This window comes from Prionailurus bengalensis, chromosome D2, assembly GCF_016509475.1.
Source record: "Prionailurus bengalensis isolate Pbe53 chromosome D2, Fcat_Pben_1.1_paternal_pri, whole genome shotgun sequence".
In the NCBI taxonomy this organism is placed as follows: domain Eukaryota; kingdom Metazoa; phylum Chordata; class Mammalia; order Carnivora; family Felidae; genus Prionailurus; species Prionailurus bengalensis.
Genome location: NC_057351.1, coordinates 6458973 through 6477121, shown reverse-complemented (window position 1 = coordinate 6477121; position 18149 = coordinate 6458973). Strand labels below are relative to the sequence as shown.

At 45.8% G+C, this 18149-nt stretch overlaps 1 protein-coding gene across 2 annotated transcripts in view; it reads left to right on the top strand.

The window, feature by feature from the left end:
* Window positions 1–18149, top strand: part of ASAH2 (N-acylsphingosine amidohydrolase 2) — an 85544-nt gene that overhangs the window by 22808 nt on the left and 44587 nt on the right. For both annotated transcript variants that reach the window (XM_043596148.1, XM_043596147.1), the window contains exons 2-6: window positions 1869–1987; window positions 4657–4788; window positions 7468–7673; window positions 9313–9462; window positions 17586–17762. In XM_043596148.1, coding sequence (XP_043452083.1) covers window positions 4662–4788; window positions 7468–7673; window positions 9313–9462; window positions 17586–17762 — 660 coding nt within the window. In that variant the 5' untranslated portion in view covers window positions 1869–1987; window positions 4657–4661. The remainder of the gene's footprint in view (window positions 1–1868; window positions 1988–4656; window positions 4789–7467; window positions 7674–9312; window positions 9463–17585; window positions 17763–18149) is intronic.

Below are 18149 nucleotides of genomic sequence, written 5' to 3'. Positions count from 1 at the left end.
TGTGTCCCTTCGAAACAGCATACCTGTATCCCATGGATAAATGCCTAGTAGTGCAATTGCTGGGTCGTAGGGTAGTTCTATTTTTAGTTTTTTGAGGACCCTCCACACTGTTCTCCAGAGCGGCTGCACCAGTCGGCATTCCCACAATGGCAACGCTCTGTAAAGATTGTTCAGGACGTCCTGCCACCTGGATCTGCCCTGATCTCTGGCTTTCCAGAGCCTGTGTCTTCACCTGATTTTCTGCCTTCGAGTGGATTTATTTCTCTCTGCTTCCTCCACTGCTTAAGTTAGCTAGATTTGCCCTCTGCTGCTTGGCACCAAGAATTCTAACATAAATGCATGAAAGGAACCCTCATTTACTACCATAATCTAACCCATGCCCCACTATAGCAGAGAGCTAGCTGAGCGACATTATGAAATGCCCTGTTGGAACGCCCCTAGATCTCGAATATTTCCTTTGGAATGTCGGGGGCTGGTGTCTCTTGACCCTGCAAGGAATTCAGTGGCCTATGTGTTCTTCCAACTGCTTCCTGGACAGCTGGGATCTAGCAGGGAAAAAAGGAAATAGGGGTTTCTCTATTCCTTCCTGTCTTTGTCTCTTGTGGGCCATTGTTTACCTTCATGCTGCTCTATAGTATACCTGCTTCAAGAGGAGGGTTTTCCCCAATATAAAAATGTGCATGGCCCTTACAGACAATACCAAGAATCGAAAAGATGAAAACAAAACTCATAGTCTTATCACCAGATAATTACTTCTTAACATTTCGCTGTGATTTCTTACAGTCTTTGGTACCACAAATAGATAAATAATGTTTGAAAAACAGGATTATAGGGGTGCCTGGGCAGCTCAGTCGGTTGGAGCATCCGACTTCAGGTCAAGTCACGATCTCACAGCTAGTGAGTTCGAGCCCCACATCAGGCTCTGGGCTGACAGCTCAGAGCCTGGAGCCTGCTTTGGATTCCGTCTCTCTCTCTCTCTCTCTCTCTCTCTCTCTGCCCCTCCCCTGCTCATGCTCTGTCTCTCTGTCTTTCTCAAAAATAAACAATAAACCATTAAAAACAGTTTATAAAAAAATAAAAATTAAAACGAACAAAACAGGATTATAATGTCTTATAAATTTAAAATAATACAGTAACTTTTTCCAAGTCGTTAAATTATTTTCTTCTATATCATCGGTAATGGTTGCACATTATTCACATGGGCATTGTATGTCCATTACTTACATTCTTAGTTCATCTAAAGCCTCATTCTTTTCTTTTTACTTTTATTTATTTATTTTGAGAGAGACAGAGCAGCAGGGGAAGGGCAGAGAGAGAGAATCCCAAACAGGTTTCACACTCTCAGTGCGGAACCCAATGCAGGACTCGAACTCATGAATCGGGAGATCATGACCTGAGCCGGAGTCAGGAGTTGGACACTTAACTGACTGATCCACCCAGGCACCTCTAAAACCTCATTCTTTTTGTATACAAGAATCTAAAAGTTAAAATCACCTTTCTCTTCTGAGATCAGTGTAAACACTGCCCAATGGGACCCATGGCCCACACTAATGTCCAGCATGCATCATCATTCCCTCCTTGTCTCTGGGTGAGTGACCAGTGGTAAGTAAAGCAAGTGCTCTTTTTGGTGAGCCAGGCTGTAGACCTCGCACAGAACTTGTACTGGAGAGGTGTGTAAGGGCTGAAATCAGTGACCTTCAGTCCTCCGGATCCTTTGCAACTTCTATCTCAGTATCAGATTGTCCCAGGGGAGGCCGATAAGGCTCTTGTTATCAATACCCTTTAATCTCATCCTGCACCAAGCCCACAAAGGTATGCTAATGAGAACCCTAACTCTCCTGGGCATGACTGGGAACCTCTTTCTTCAGTATGTTTCAGAACGTGCTGAGAACTCTGGGCTGAGCGACGTGCAAGGGGAAAGGAACGAGATTCTGGACTGTCATTTGCTTTGCTGGGATGTGGAATTTCTTTTGACGGGTTGAATCAGGTAAGAAAGTTCTGTTTTCTTGGAGGGAGAGAGAGGGATCTTGAATCATCCCCTTGTCTTAGAGATCTTGATGAAATCCTAAAAGCTCCACTCCATTTCCTTAGCTTTGGGAAACCCATTTTGCCAAGTCATTACCTTTTCCTTCCACAGTCTTGTAAAACAGAGACCTCAACATGGTAAAGATGTGCCGAGGGGCTCACTGTTGTCATAAAGCCTCATCCCTGAGCTTGCAGAATTGCACTGGATCAAGTGAGAACCAGTGGAAAATGCCAAATCTTTTAAGTTACAACCACTGGCTCAGCTCTCCGTGGTCCATTTGCATTCTGAAGGCAGACGAGGCATTTGCTTTCTTTCACATTTGCCCTCAGATTTGGGGTCATCAAGGAAAAATAAATAGTGCTCACTGGTTAAAAAAGAACATTAAAAGTTGGCATTAATTCTGGCAACAGGGTGGTGAGACCCAGGGAGGTACATCATTGAAATCCGAGTAGGCGGTGCAAACTTTAGTGTTAAATCAAGTGCCATTGTGGACTTGTGTAAAAGGCTGGTGGTGGTGATCACTTCAGCCCAATAAAACAAGCAAAAAAGAAAAAAGTGTTCTTTTGAACCATGTCTACTTGTTGCACAGGCTCCTAGCACGTGGCCACGTTTACATCTGCAGCGCGCATGTAGACCCGGTCAGCCAAGTTTAGTTGCCCTGTCGGTCCTGCAATCCCAGCCGGCAGGAAGCCTAATGAAACCAAAGCTTTGAGAAAGAACTGGGTATACTGGGCTTGAGGTTGGCCACTGAAACAGCACCTAATGACCAGTAAACTTATTTGGATCATCAGAGTTTCAGAGGCATATTTTAGAGGTGTCTCCTGACTCCTGGGGACTGGCCAGTGAATGTTGGGACCAAGATCAGAACTCATTTGTGTTGCCCTACATTTGAAATTGTCCCTAACGGTGGTGGTGAAGGTGATGACAGTGGTGATAAGTGGTTGAGGAAAGCCTGCGAATAACCAAGAGATTTGGGAAGATGTTCAAGTCTCTTTGTCCACTTCCAGTTCAGCCCTACTTCTGAAGTATTTGATGTTAGACTGATTTTTAAACTCTAGTCCAGGGATTGCTCAATAAAATAACTACAAAGACCAGGTAGTAACTTAGATGGAAAAGATCCACTGGGAAGAGGTTGTGGTAGGCTGGAGAAGGCATGCTGTATCTATCTAAAGGTCATAGTAACTACTCGGTTTTACCAAGCCTCTGGCTCAGTGTTACCATGGTTTATGAAACGTGAGAGAAAACCTGAAGATTTAGCTTTGCAACTGTGGACTCTCTTCCAGATGGACTATAAGCTCCTCCGTCTTGTCAACTAAATCAAACTGAAACAGAAAATTGGGGCATGCTAAGCCCACCCATTTGTTGCCAATTTACAACTCTTGGGGGGTAATAGCATCTTAATATGGCTGCATATTACCCATTGTGGGAGCAAGTCCTGGACTCTAATCCCGTCTCATTGCTCAGGCTTCCTGAAGTACGGGTTAAGAAAACGGGTTCCAAAGCTCGTATGTGTGATTCCAATAATTCTTTAACACTAGCTTCGTATAAATTCCCCTTGAGGACAGTGAGGAGCAGAGTCTTTGCTATTTTGGGACCTAATGATAAATGCAAACACCATAAACACCTATTGCAGTCTATGGGACGAACGAATTATTACTGCACCATCTCCTTTTTATAAGAACTCTATAAGATGGGTACTAAAATTATCGTCATCACCACATCCTTATTTACAGACAGAGAAACTGAGGCTCAGTGTTGGGGAGGATTCCCCAAGGTCGTCCAGTAAGTGGCAGAAATGAGCTTTGGACTCTGGTTAGAGTTAGAAGGCAGAATCCAATTTTTATCCACCATATTATACTTTCTCCTGCTACCTGATATGGACTTTTAGCTTCTATAGCCTTGCTGAGTAACAATGAATCCTACTCCTAAAATATCTTCGGGCATCTGTAAGGACATTTCCTGCTATGGTAGAACACAAGAGCATTATCGTTGTCCCCATCCTTCAACAGGTTTGCAAGTTGTGTGAGATCCTTCTGATGACAGAGAGGGAGATTTTCCTGATGTCTGGCTTGAGACCAGAGATGGTCTTCCGTGTTGGTTTCTCATCAAGTAGGAATTGAAAGTTAGCAAATGGAGTTGCAAGGCCAAAGTTATGTGTTTCACCTCCTTGTAGACAAGGTAGTTTTCCCAAGGCCATGACCACAGGGGACAGCCCTAACTGCAGCCAGCCTTCTCACCAGAGCAATCAGCCCTGTTGACAGATGTGTTCCAACCTAGGCCCATGTGCAGATGGCTTCATCACCATAAATGAAAGCTGTATGATGCAGCCAAGGAATACAAATAGATTTTTAGCTTCATTGCCAATGCCAAATGATGGGTGGTTCTCTAGAACGAGTGCTGTTCCAGGAAGGGTTTGGAAACCACCTCTGAGCTTATCAAAGAGTGCTGTAATTGCTTGGTCTTGTCTGCCATGGCCCCGGATGTGATAGGTATGCTCTGTACTTGTCCTCCCTGGTGTATAGTCCATTCTAGAAGAGCTAAGACATCTTAACCTTGGGCAGCTCAAAGCATATGTGTTGTAGTTTGTGGTTCTGCCATTTTCTGCCTCTTCCATTTCTGCTTTTCCTCAGGAGACATGGCCAAACACACCCTCTCCGCATTAGAGGCATTCCTGATTTTCCTCCTTGTGATGATGACTGCTGTGACGGTAGCCCTCCTCAGCCTCTTGTTTATTACCAGTGGGACCATTGAAAATCATAAAGGCAAGTTGTCATGGGCTCCCTTGGATGCTGTTCCTAGCCTGTGGGAAATTTCTGGATGACTGGGGACACGAAGGCAAGGAACAGTGTCTGCTGATAATGCCAATAACAGGGCAGTCCAACTGGTATGTAAGCAGCCCGGGATGGCCACCGAACCTGTCCATTAATTGTACTTTCTGCATTGACAGCAATTGTTATCAGGCTTACCTTTGCCCCCAAGTAGGCAGTTGACAGGCACTCTGCCATGGGCTTGTCTCACTTCTCCGCTGACCTAAGCCCAGTTCAGAATTCTTCAACGCCCAGTAGTGCGAGCATCCCCGGCCCCCCTCCCCCACAAGCCTCTTCTCTTGCTCTTTGCCTTTTCTTGGGCATCATCTTCTCTTGGGGACAAAAGTAGAATGAAAGACCCACTGAATATCGAGTAGTGCTGAGCTTTAGAGAAGGGGGCCTTGAATTCCAATTCTCATGAGGACCAGTCAAGTTCTGTAAAGGAGGTGGGGTGGGGAGGGGAGCTGGGGTGGGGGAGGTGAGATTCTGGTGAAGGGGGTCTGCAGCCCCTCCTGAGTGTGAGCTGTTAGTTCAAATGGTGTCTCATGGACTCAGATCTCCAGAGTTTGCAGCAGAAGCTGGAAACTGGAGGATTTAGGCATCTCCTGATTTTTTTTTAATATTGGGAATGAATTTAGTTTTTGAAAACGATGCAGGCTACATTTGCAGGCAATATTGGGGCCCTGGGCATTTGATGGAGCCCTGCCTTTGTGGTGGGTTGCATACCTGGTAAATGAGTAGAAACGATGGGTGGGCATTGAATGCTTTGACCAAAGTAAGGGGAGGGCTAGCTTTAGGCCAAACAGAGAAAAAGTCTGATTTTTTTCAGCCTAGTTTTCTCTCTTGTGGCCTCTTCTTCTTTCTGGTGTAGTGTCTACCATGAGCCTGCACTTTGAACTCCCTGTAGACACAGAGGGACAGAAATCCTCTATGCCAGCAGTGTGCAGGGCAGGGGCATGGACTCCAAGAAAGGAAAGCATCCATAGGACTTATTCAGTTTTAGCTCTTAAAGTTAGAGAATCCAGAGGCTGAGACTCACGGAGGTGATCAACGATTATGGTCACTATTCTCATAGTAGGAGCAGCTGTTTATTGTACGGTCGCTTTGTGTCAAGCACTATGGTCAGGAGTCTACATCCTTTTCCCACTTAATTCTCATGAATCTTCTATAAAGGTAGGTGCTAGTCTTAGTACCATTTTCTGGATGTAGAATTTGAGACTCTGAGGTCATAAGGAAATTGCCCTTGGCCATTGGACCTGGTTTGGCTTTGGGTGGTACCCCATTCCTATGTTAGTATCAATAAGGCAAAAGTGACTGCCTCCTTCCTTGCAATACTTGATGTCTTGTGGAAAACATGGACTTGGTGTTGAGAAAATGTGGATTCTAACTCCATGTTGAATATGGATGAAAGAGCATTAGATCCTTAGTTGGAGGATCTGGTGTCTACACCTGATTCATCCCGTGTTCTCCATGACATTGTGGTTACATCACTTATCTGGGCTTCAGGATTCTTATATGTAAAGCAAAGGAGATCAGACTAGATGATCTCTAGCTTCTCCTGAGCCCCTAAATTCTAGGATCCCAGGGACATCAGCAGCCAATCTCTTCACCAAGTACTTTTCTGAGCACTAAGGCCTGTGACAGTGACCTCTGTTGCCTTGGCCACCCTGGCTGTTGTCTGGGGTGGAAACAAACAAACAACATGCATGTGTAAGATATCTCAATAGGTAAGTAGAACCAAAGCTATATTCTGGCCATTATTCGAAATTTTTGATATGTGTTAACATATCTATTGTTCAAAACAACCCTAGGAAGTTAGTGTATTAGGACTGCCTCTCTTTTCTAGATGAGAAACATTGAGGTAGAACAGGTAAGCGATTTCAGCTAGTATGTTCAGCTAGTATGTGGTAGAATCAGTTTTTAAACCCAGGTTGTTTGTTTCTGGTACCTGCTCTTGTAGTCTTTCTGCCATTCTGTTTCCCTTGATATTCACGTATGTGTGTGTGTGTGGACATATGTGTGTACAGGCACGTACATAGATGATGATATGATTACAATAAGGTGCAACTATGTTGAATGTGCAGTGATCTCATCTGTATTCCAAATAGAAGGCTTGAGAAGGTTGTGGGTGCAGAGTAGAGACAACAGGGGGGCGGCCTCCTGCCAGGAGGGTTGAGCTGCCTCTGGGTGTGATGGAAATGAACCAACTTGAAGGGAGTCTTGGAGCTCGGTTGGTGGAACAGAGAGGAGTGGGGGTCTCCGGACGGAGAGAGCCGTGGAGACAAATCCCCAGAGGCTGGCCCCTGAGGAACCTGGCGCCTGTTTTGTGTGGCTAGAAAAGTCCATCAGGAGTGAGTGAAGGGCCATGAGTTTGACAAGGAACAGCTTGTGATGAGAAGCAGATGGACATTTGACACAGGCCTTGATTGTTAGGGTGACACATCTCCAGCTTACCAGAAAGATCCTCCTTAGGGTTGTTGTATACAACAAGTTCCTGAGAGATTTCTTTCTGTTTATTTTAAATATAAGACAGTATATAAAGATTTTTCCATGGGAACCTGAACCTCTGTATTCTAATTGATGCCCACAGATTAAGTGGACTGAACTGTTGTTTCTTAAATGTTCTGCTTTTAGATTCAGGCGTTCCGGTCACCCAGAGCCCCCCAACCACGCCGGGCTCCACAGCCACTCAAGGCTCGACGCTCACACATGGCTCCACAGCCACCCAGGGACCTCCGGTGACCACTACCCCAGAGCCTCCTCTATTTCAGAACTTCAGTGGCTACCATATTGGTGTTGGGCGAGCTGACTGCACAGGACAAGTAGCAGATATCAGTTTGGTAGGCAAATCATGGGCTCCTCAAGGAGAATGAAACAAGTACTTTACTTTTGCCACTTGCACCCTACACTGATTCCTTATGATTACATCATTGTCTTCCTCCTTTTTCATTGACTTCACTGCTGTCTAACACCGTGAATATCGTGCCATAGAGAGCAGAGGGGCCATGCGTTCAACCACAATTCCTTTGTAAAGTCAGTTGGCCACTTTTTTATGAATGGAACTGCTATCAAACTCTTGTACCACTGGGGACGGGCCGGTACCATAAGTGATGGAAGCAGGCCTCTCTGTGAGCTGATAAGAGTCTAGCGAACCCTCAAGGAAGTGGTAGGGATTATGGGACAACTAGAAAGTTCATGGCTTTAGCAATTGTTACCATGGAGGGCTGCCCTATCCTACAGTTTGTTCAAGAGAAGCTGGAAAATTTCTGAATTGAAGACCTGAGGATCTAAGTCTGTCTGTGGGGAAATACAGGCAACTCTAGTCAAAACTGGAAACCTAGTGTCGGCCAACGCCACACAAGCCAAGTGAAATGCTTCTGTGGGTCAGGTGTGGCCCATTGGCTGCTGGTCTGCAACCTCTTGGCTGTGATGGTGGTTATATTCACTCATATCAACCTTTTTCTAGGAAGCTAGAACGTGAAGTTGTCTGATGAGATTTTCTCCCTCCTACCAAATAACCCTTAGATTCTAGGAATTGTTCCCTGATGTCTATTCTGAAAAGTGGCTCTGGAATGAGAACCCTGAATGAACATTCCTATGAGGGGTAAAGTGAGCGATAGAGCATTCTGAAGACCAGGATATAACTTTACGGGTGGGTCTTATGACATGGTGTGAAGGGGGGGTGGGAGATAGGTGGATTTGGTCTGACTTGGCTGAGGAATGGTCACCAAGGTAAAATCCAGGGTGTGGTACCCTCAGAAATAGATTATTGTGGTGCCTGGGTGGCTCAGTCAGTTCAATGTCTGACTCCTGGTTTCAGCTCAGGTCATGATCTCATGGTTTGTGAGATCGAGCCCTGTGTGCTCTGCGATGACATGCAGAGCCTGCTTGGGATTCTCTCCCTGTATCTGTCTGCCCCTCCCCCACTTGTGCGTGCGCTCTCTCTCTCTCTCTCTCTCTCAGAATAAATAAACTAAAAAATAAAGAGATTATTGAATCATAAAGAAACCATTTTCTTCTGAAAAAAAAAAAAAAGAAAGAAAAGAACATCATACACCAAACAACCAAAGTGAGGGAACCTTCAGTCTTTAGACGCGCCTGGGTATATGGGATGATGGTAGGGGAACTATTTCCTTCTGTAATACCTCAGGCAGGAGAAGAGAAAAGAAAACCCTGAAAGGTCTCCGGTGTGGTAACGGAATTCCCAAGCCATGCCAACCCCTTCCTTGCCCGTGGGCCTATGGATGGCTTCTGCCAAACAGATAACTACTTTGCCTTTGCATTTTTGTAACAGAAGAGTAAAGCTTCTCTTACGATGTTGGCTTTATTCTTGAAAACACATGTTATCATCTCACTCAGAGCCACAGTGTCCTGTGGATTGTGTTTTTCTTTCCTACGTGGTCTCTTTTTGCGTGGTTGTGCTTGGTTCTCATGGCAGGGCAGTGAGGCAGAGGGGCCCTGACTTTCTCTTCCTTCTAGATGGGCTACAGCAAAACTGGCCAGAATGCACGGGGCATCCTCACCAGGCTGTACAGCCGTGCTTTCATCATGGCGGAACCAGATGGGTCCAATCGAGTGGCGTTTGTCAGCATCGACATAGGCATGGTATCCCAACGACTCAGGCTAGAGGTAAGTGATTGAGGTGACAAAAGAAATGACATGTGATTTAAAAGAGAAGTCTGTGGGTGACCTTGAAAGTAACAAAGCCCTCCTGGCTTCTCATCCAGTGAGATTCTACTGCCCTCCACGTTATTAACTCTCGACAATCCAGCAATTATCCCACAAATAATTTCGGTCTGCGCCATCTTGGTCAAAACTTGCTTTCAATTCTGCTGATGACTCATTGTCATTATTAACGTTAATGTGTTTTGAAATTTTATTATGTTCTGGGTGATCTTCACATACATTCTCTTATTTAATCCTCCTAATTAGAATTCTGAGAGCGCCAACTAATCACTAACCCTTCCCTCGAGTTTTTATACGACTGAGAGTAGATGCAAGGAGCCAAATGAGAATGAAAACGTGACACTGAAATGAGATTGGCCATAAATGTCTGAAGCTGGGTGAGAGGTAGACGGGGGTCTCATTATGTTCTTCAGATTATTTTTGTACGTGTTTGAAAATTTCCATAATAAAATTAAAAAAAAATACAATGTTAGCGCTCTCACCCTTTAAGTGCTATTGTAGACTATGGTAGGCTCTTCTGTGATTTTTACCTGAATTGAGACCATGTCACCCCATGGGACATGGGGAAGGTTGAGCTTAGCAGAAAGGTGCCTGTGAGTCCTGGGCAGGCAACAGTAAGATGCACAGAAGGAGAGGGAGACATAGGGTGATGGGCTTGGACTTTCATGGCTGCCTTTCTAAGCCAGATTCTTGGCCCTGACCCAGTTATATTTTCTGCATGGGATCGGGTCACAGAAAGAGAATGTGCTCCCTTAACGTTTGCTCACACCTTCACGAAGGTAAGGGAGATGAGGGTCTGGACTATCCAGGACAGTGACAATCAAATGCCCACTATTCGTTGTCATGTTCTATCAGCCTCATCTGTTAAACACTGTTACTCCTGCTGTGTGAAGGAGCCAGTGAGAGAGATGAGAGAGGCCCTCAAATATTTCTCCAGTGTCACTCTTTCTTGGGGAATGTGGTGGGATCCTCCCCCATCTATAGACGCTCAGGAAGCAAGATTACATGTTTTCCCCACTCCTACGCTTACAACAAAACTACGCAGTGGGTCTGTTGTTTTCTCCACTTTATGGATAAGGTAATAGAGTCTTAGAGAAGGCAAGTAGCTTTTTCAATTTCACACAGTCAGCAAGTGGGACAGCTGGGTTCTGAACATACAGATGCCTGATGTCAGATCCCATATTCTTAAAAGTGACATTATTCTATTATCTTGCAGGGAAAGATGCATTGACCACCTGCTTTTTGCGTGGCACTTTGCTGGCAATTTCAGAGGGTACATAGTCAAAGGAGTCATAATGCACGTTCCCTATGAGCTCACTGCCCAGTTGGGGATAGGAGGAAGGGAGTGTAATAGAAAAACACATGAACTATAGTTCACTGGAGTAAAGTTCAGTGGTGTGTAATCTACTGAATAACAAATAGCTCCGGAATATGGTGGTTTAAAACAATAAACATCATCTAGGGGATTCTGGGTGGCTCAGGTGGTTAAGCATCTGATTCCAGCTCAGGTCATGATCTCATGGTTTATGAGTTTGAGCCCCACATTGGGCTCTCAGCTCTCAGCGTAGAGCCCCCTTTGGGTCCTCTGTCTCCCTTTCTCTCTGCCCCTCCCTCCTCCACTTGCATGCTCTGTCTCTCTCAAAAATAAATAAACATTAAAAATAATAATAGGGAAGGGAAACAAAAATAATATAAAAACAGGGAGGGGGACAAAACAGAAGAGACTCATAAACATGGAGAACAAACAGAGGGTTACTGGAGGGGGTGTGGGAGGGGGGATGGGCTAAATGGGGAAGGGGCACTAAGGAATCTCCTCCTGAAATCATTGTTGCCCTCGATGCTAACTAATTTGGATGTAAATTTAGGAAAATAAAAAATAAAGCAAGTTAAAAAAATAATAAACATCATCTCATACATTGTGTTGATCAGGAAATCAGGACTGGCTTAACTAGGTGGTTCTGGCTTAGGATATCTTGAAATCAAGGTGTTGGCAAGGGCCACAGTCATTGGAAGGCCTGATTGAACCACTTCCAAGATGACTCACTTGTGTGGCTGCTGATAGAAGACCTCAGTTTCCCACTTTCCAGATCCTTGTGGCCCAGAACTGTTGCTTCCCCCAAAGTGAGTGACTCGAGAGAAGGAGAAGTGAAGAGGCCACAGTTGTGCTCAGGAGTTGAGCTTCCAGCATATTCTGTCCATTGGAAGCAAGGTACCAGGTACATTTCACACCCAGGGACAGGACAGCAGAACCTCCCTTCTTACCGGGAGGAGGAGAGAGGAACTTGTGGGCACACAGTGATTTAAAACCACCACAAGGGGAATCCGAAAATGGAACGTAGGGGAAAATTTCACAGTGGATGTGACATTTGAATGGACAAAATTTTAGTTTATTTTAATTCCAGTATAGTTAACGGTAGAGTTATATTTCGGGTGTACAGTCATTCAACAATTACTGAGTGCTTATCAAGTCAAGTGAATTCTTAGTCCCCTTCACCTGCTTCACCCATCCCTTCTCTCGTAACCCTCTGTTCATTCTCTATAGCTAGGGTCTGTGGTTTGGTTTGTCTCTCTTCTTCCCTTTGTTCATTTGTTTTGTCTCTTAAATTCCACAGATGAGTGAGGTCATATGGTATCTATCTTCCTCTGACTGACTTCTCTTAGCCTAACACTCTCTAGATCCGTCTATGTTGGTGCAGATGGCAAGATTTCATTCTTTTTTTTTGAATATTGAAAAAAGTTTTTTTAATGTTTATTTCTGAGACAGAGGGAGTCTCGCGGTGGGGCTCGAACTCATCAACTGTGAGATCATGACCTGAGCCAAAGTCGGATGCTCAGCCGACTGAGCCACCCAGGTGCCCCAAGATTTCATTCTTTTTTTTTTTTTTAATTTTTTTTTCAACGTTTATTTATTTTTGGGACAGAGAGAGACAGAGCATGAACGGGGGAGGGGCAGAGAGAGAGGGAGACACAGAATCGGAAACAGGCTCCAGGCTCTGAGCCATCAGCCCAGAGCCTGACGTGGGGCTCGAACTCATAGACCGCGAGATCGTGACCTGGCTGAAGTCGGACGCTTAACCGACTGCGCCACCCAGGCGCCCCATGATTTCATTCTTTTTGATGGCTGAGTAATATTCCATTGTATATGCATACCACATCTTTTTATCTGGATGGGAGGAATTTTAACTGGTTAACGTGGCAGAGGGAGGGATGTAGCCTCCTTTGCAGGCACAAAGCTTCCTGCTATTAGGACCCATGTAAGCATGCAATTAGAAATACACCTAGCAGGTATGCTGGTCATAATCGTAGAGGGCCTGGGATGCCGGTTTATTTTGACTTCTGTTAAGTGATGGGGCTTCTGCAAAAACTTTTGAGTGGAAGAGTAATGCAAACCCAATTTTGCTTCAGAATGATTAATCAGACAGCAGTGTTTGATGAAATAGACTGAGGCTGGAGGCCACGACACAAATTGGCGGCTTTGTTAAGTTAATACGAAGGCTCTACTGGTGAGGATCTAGTTGGGAAAATGGTAATCACACTCGGTATTTCAAACAGAGGAGATTGAACACAGGGGAGTTTTACAACATGTTGGAAGGCTGCACGAACTGGAAAGGGAAGGGAAGCTCGCGGGAAGGATGTCAACTTTGCCTGGACATTTCCCCTGGACCGCGTGAGGCTCGCACAAAGGTCTTCAGTCAGTGCGGTGGCCGTGAGGCTACCTGGTAGTAAGAGGTCACCTTAAATGCAAATGAGGTTTGAGAATGAATAAAAATAAAAGCTAAAACTTGCCTAGTTCCCGCGATGAGTCACGCCTGACGGCTCCATGTACATTAATGAATTCAATCCTCCAAACAACCGGAGGAGGCAGGTGCTATCATTATGTCATGTGACAGGTTGGGAAACAAACACGAGCTGCAGGGGATCAGGGAACTTGTCTGCGGAGCTGGGTGGACGCACAGGCATCTCGGTGCCAGTGCCCACACTTGTTACCACGACGCTTACCACTCTTCTCAAGGGTCGGAGATGGTTCTCATGGGGATATGGTGGGGTCATGAGAAGAAATGGGAGAGTCAGGGGTGGACTTTGGGGGTGGAGTGGGGAGGGGAGAGGGGATTAATGTGTTGGACTGCAGAGGCTGTGAAGTCAACAGTCCACCATTTCACCATCCCTTCCTATTTTTACTTTCCCCGTGTAATCTGAGACCCGGTGGGAAGGCCTTTAAATGAACCCACTCTGTTATCCCAGGCTAACCCAAGGGAAAGTGTGAGGAATAAATGTAGTTCAACAATTGCCTTCCCGCTTCCTTATAATACCTGGTTTTAGGCAGGTTCTCAGCCTCAGCTTTGAGGACTGATGACATTTCCAGCATGCAATGAAGGTTCTGGAAGATCCCTGAGCAGTGAGACAGGGCAGAACAGAGGGGCTTTCCGGGTCTTTCTGTGGCAGGTTCCCAGGTGTGTCAGTAATAGGAAACTGAATGGAAACTGAACACAGAGGTGAGCTGTAGAGCTTAAGGTAACTTCTTCATTCTGTTGAAACACCCTTCCTCATGAAGTAGGTAACATGCTATTTACCATGGCTGCTGGCAGACGTTGTTACTAGATGATTGAGTTTTTCTTTTCTTTTTCTTGAAGCTCCGTGGTTCTGAACTCACATTGGAGCATATAGGTTAGGATAGAAGTTTTGGGAGATGTTTGTGGTCTTTCTCTTTTGTTTTAAAATTTGAGTGCCACAATTTTTCTTCCTTTTTTTTTTTAATGTTTATTTTTGAGAGAGAGAGAGAGAGACAGACACAGAGACGGAGAGACAGAGATACAAAGCACGAACGGGGGAGGGGCAGAAAGAGAGGGAGACACAGAATCTGAAGCAGGCTCCAGGCTCTGAGCTGTCGGCACAGAGCCCGATGTGGGGCTCAAACTCACGAACTGTGAGATCGTGACCTGAGCTGAAGTTGGATGCCTAGCCGATCCAGCCACCCAGATGCCCCCGTAATTTCTCTCTTGCTAAGAGCTCGATTCTTGTGTAAGCCCGAAGAAGTACACTTGCTATAAAACCCTAACATTCTCTGGGAATAAAAATGGGATGGGGTTAGGAGAGCTTTAAGGTTGACCAGAAGTTCTTTCTCTTTGCTACCTTCCTGTCTTAGTTACAGAACTGTGAGCACATTAGCTTTTCACAGCAGCCTTTAGTTGAGCTTTCATGGTGCCCCTTTAGCGATGGGCTTCTCCTTCATGAGTGGAGTTATTACTGTTTTAGAAGAAGACATAGGGTGATGAAGAGTGTGGTCTGGATTTGGGTCACACAGGAGCAACATGGAGACTTACTGGGATGGAGAATGTAGGCTACTTGGTCAGAGGGTGTTGGTCTGGTCATGTCATAGTTCCTTTCACATTTGCCTGGCATCACAGGATTGTGTATATGGACGTGGTAACCTAGCAATTGGTGTGTGGGACACGGATTAGTTAATGAGGCAACACTGTTCATAAGATGTTCCTCGTTCAATGACCACATGAGTAGAATGAGGGTGGGGTAGCTCTTCCCCTAAAATAGAAGAGATTGGTGGTTGTATTTACGCGGGTTAAGTATATAGCCTGTAAGTTGCACACTTCCCAAGCGTGTTCTGGGACCGTCTTGCACCAGCTCATGAGGGCTGGCTGTTAAATATTCAAGAGCTTGGGGGGGGGGGGGCTCGTTGTTAAATTTTGGAAGCTTGAAATTGGGGCAGGGAGTATTTACACCAGAGAAACTGACAAGTGATTCAAATGAGAGCTTTTCGTTTCCTGCTGTGTGACAGTTGATCAGCCTACCACTGCCTGTGCCACACGCAGAGTAGACAGAGTTGCTAATCAAAAAAGGCACTCTTTCTTGCTAAGCCCAGGTTTGGGCTCAGGATCCTTCTCAACACCACGCGTCTGAGAGCCACCACCAATAGACGGGACTAAGTGCGTGACGTAAGTGATATTTGCGATCCCTGCCGTAAATGCACTGTCATTACTGTGCTGGGTATTAACTGACAGTATCTTACGTTGAGGAAGGTCGCTTTGGGTCTGACACTTTTGCTAGATCATTTTAATGATTTTTGACATTTAAAAAAAGTGAACAGGGGCTTCTGGGTGGTTCAGTCAGTTAAGTGTCTGACTTCGGCTCAGGTCATGATCTCAGTGTGTGGGTTCGAGCCCCGTGTCGGGCTCTGTGCTGACAGCTTGGAGCCTGGAGCCTGCTTCAGATTCTGTGTCTCCCTGTCTCTCTGCCCCTCCCCTGCTCACGTTCTATCTCTCTCTCTCAAAAATAAATAAATATAAAAACTTTTAAAAAGTGAAAAACAATTTTTTGTTAATATTTATTTTATTTATTTTTTTTTGAAAGACCATGAGGGGCAAAGGGAGAGGGAGACAGAGGATCCAAAGTGAGCTCTAGCTAGTGAGCTCTAGCTCTAGCTCATCGGGCACAGAGCCCGATGTGGGGCCCGAACTCATGAACCCTGAGATCATGACCTGAGCCAAAGTCAGATGCTTAACCAGCTGAGCCATCCCGGCACCCCTTGACGCAAAAAAAAAAAAAAAAAAATCGATCAAAACATCTTTCCCAAGGAAGGCACAATAACACCCAATCAGGTTGAAGCTGATTAAAGCAGAATCAGAAACAGGTTCTCAGCACCAGGGATTTTTCTCTCCATTGTCTTCATGATGTGTCTGGACCCTACGAGCACACTTATCGTGCGTTTAGATGTTCACAGTCATCCTGAATTACCGCTCAGGATTTCTGTGGGTCAGGAATCCCAGGGAGGCCGAGCTGGGTGATTCCGACTTAGGTTAGAACCGAAGTCACACACACACGCCCACTTCCGTGTCGTGGGTTGAACTCATGTGTCGGCTGGGGCTGCGGGTGTTGGAAGGCCTGGCTGAGGCCGAAGGGTCTACTATTCTGAGGTGGCTCACCCGCCTGGCTAGCAAGTTAGTGCTGACAAGATGGTTCCTTTCCGATGGGCCTCCCCACAGGGTGGCTGGGGTGTCCTTAGGTCCCCGCAGTTGGCTGCCCCCAGACCAATAAGGGTGACAGTATATGTCAGGGAGCATGGAGTTCTTCACTTTGGGCAGGGAGGCGGCAAGTGGCCCTTACACGACTGTTCGCTGCTCCCAGGATGCTTTCCATTGGTGTTGCTCAATCGGCTTACGCTCTTGGGTGGAAGGCAGCCTCTCTGGAAAGATGTTTCCTCATTGACACCCATCACTCTTTTTCCCCACTCAACGACATTTGTCTTCAGAGCACTTATCACTGTGTGATACCATATTACGTGCTTCTTTGCTTGTTACCTTTCTCCCTCATTAGAATAAACACTCCATCAGGGTAGGAACCTCATATACTCCTAGTGCTCAGATATTAACCTCATATCGCTCCTAGTGCCTGGATATTAATAGCATGTGTGGAACGATGAATAGCAAACCATACTGTTTCTGCAGTTAGAGAGACGTGGATCCAGGTTGTGGCTCTCACATTTACTCGGTCGGTGGGCAAATTATTTATCTTCTTTACACTTCAGTGCTCTTAGCTAAAAGATGCGGTTCCAAATATCCACCTCTGGGGCTCCTGGGTGGCTCAGTCGGTTAAGCATCCATCTCTTGATTTTGGCTCAGGTCATCAACTTCATGAGATGGAGACTGCATGGGGCTCCGGGCTGACAGTACGGAGCCTGCTTGGGATTCTCTCTCTCTCCCTCTCCCTCTGCCCCTCCCCTGTTCCCTCTCTCTCTCTCTCTCAAAGATAAACAAACATTGAAAAAAACATCTACCTCTTGGGGTCGTTATAAAGATTTTAAAATAACATAATGTGTGTCCTACCTAACACTGTGCTTGCATACGGCGAGAGTCTATGAAACGTTAGCCTTGATGGTTACTGGTTTTGTTGAAGTTGTGCCTACGATGAGACACTCCAGCACCGAGTGAAGGGCCACTCGACAGGGGTGCCATTGATATGGATCCTTGATTAGATTCATTGGAGCCTTTTCCATAGTGAGTTGCTGTGTTATCCCTCTTCTTAGTTCTGTTTTTTTTTTTTCTTTTCTCTTGAAGGTCCTGAACAGACTGCAGAGTAAATATGGCTCCCTGTACAGACAAGACAACGTCATCCTGAGTGGCACTCATACACACTCGGGGCCAGGAGGGTATTTCCAGTATACTGTGTTTGTAATTGCCAGTGAAGGGTTTAGCAATCGCACCTTTGAGTACATGGTCACTGGCATCGTGAAGGTAGGCAAAGGGCCCCAGAGGGAGCTGCCCTGTCCCTTGTTCACAAGTGTTCAGGAGTGGTTTGCTGTGATATGGAGAGAGTCCTTATAGGATGTTTCCCTGAGCAGTCTCAGCACCTGCCCCCTCCGTTCCTGACTCCCCAGGAGCTTCTGGTCTCCGAGGCACTGACTGATTGAAAGGGGCGAGTTCCGTGCAGTGAGCCTCCTGCAGGTGTCCAAAGGGACAGCAAATGTTTCCTATGTCACCCTTACAACTGAGAGGGCCCTACCGTCTGTTCTGTGTGCAAAGTCACACAAAAAGGAAGCCATCAAGGAACCAAGAGTCAGTGCAAGTAATTCCAATCTCGCCTCCTAGTTCCCAAACAACATGACAGGGGACCCACTTCAT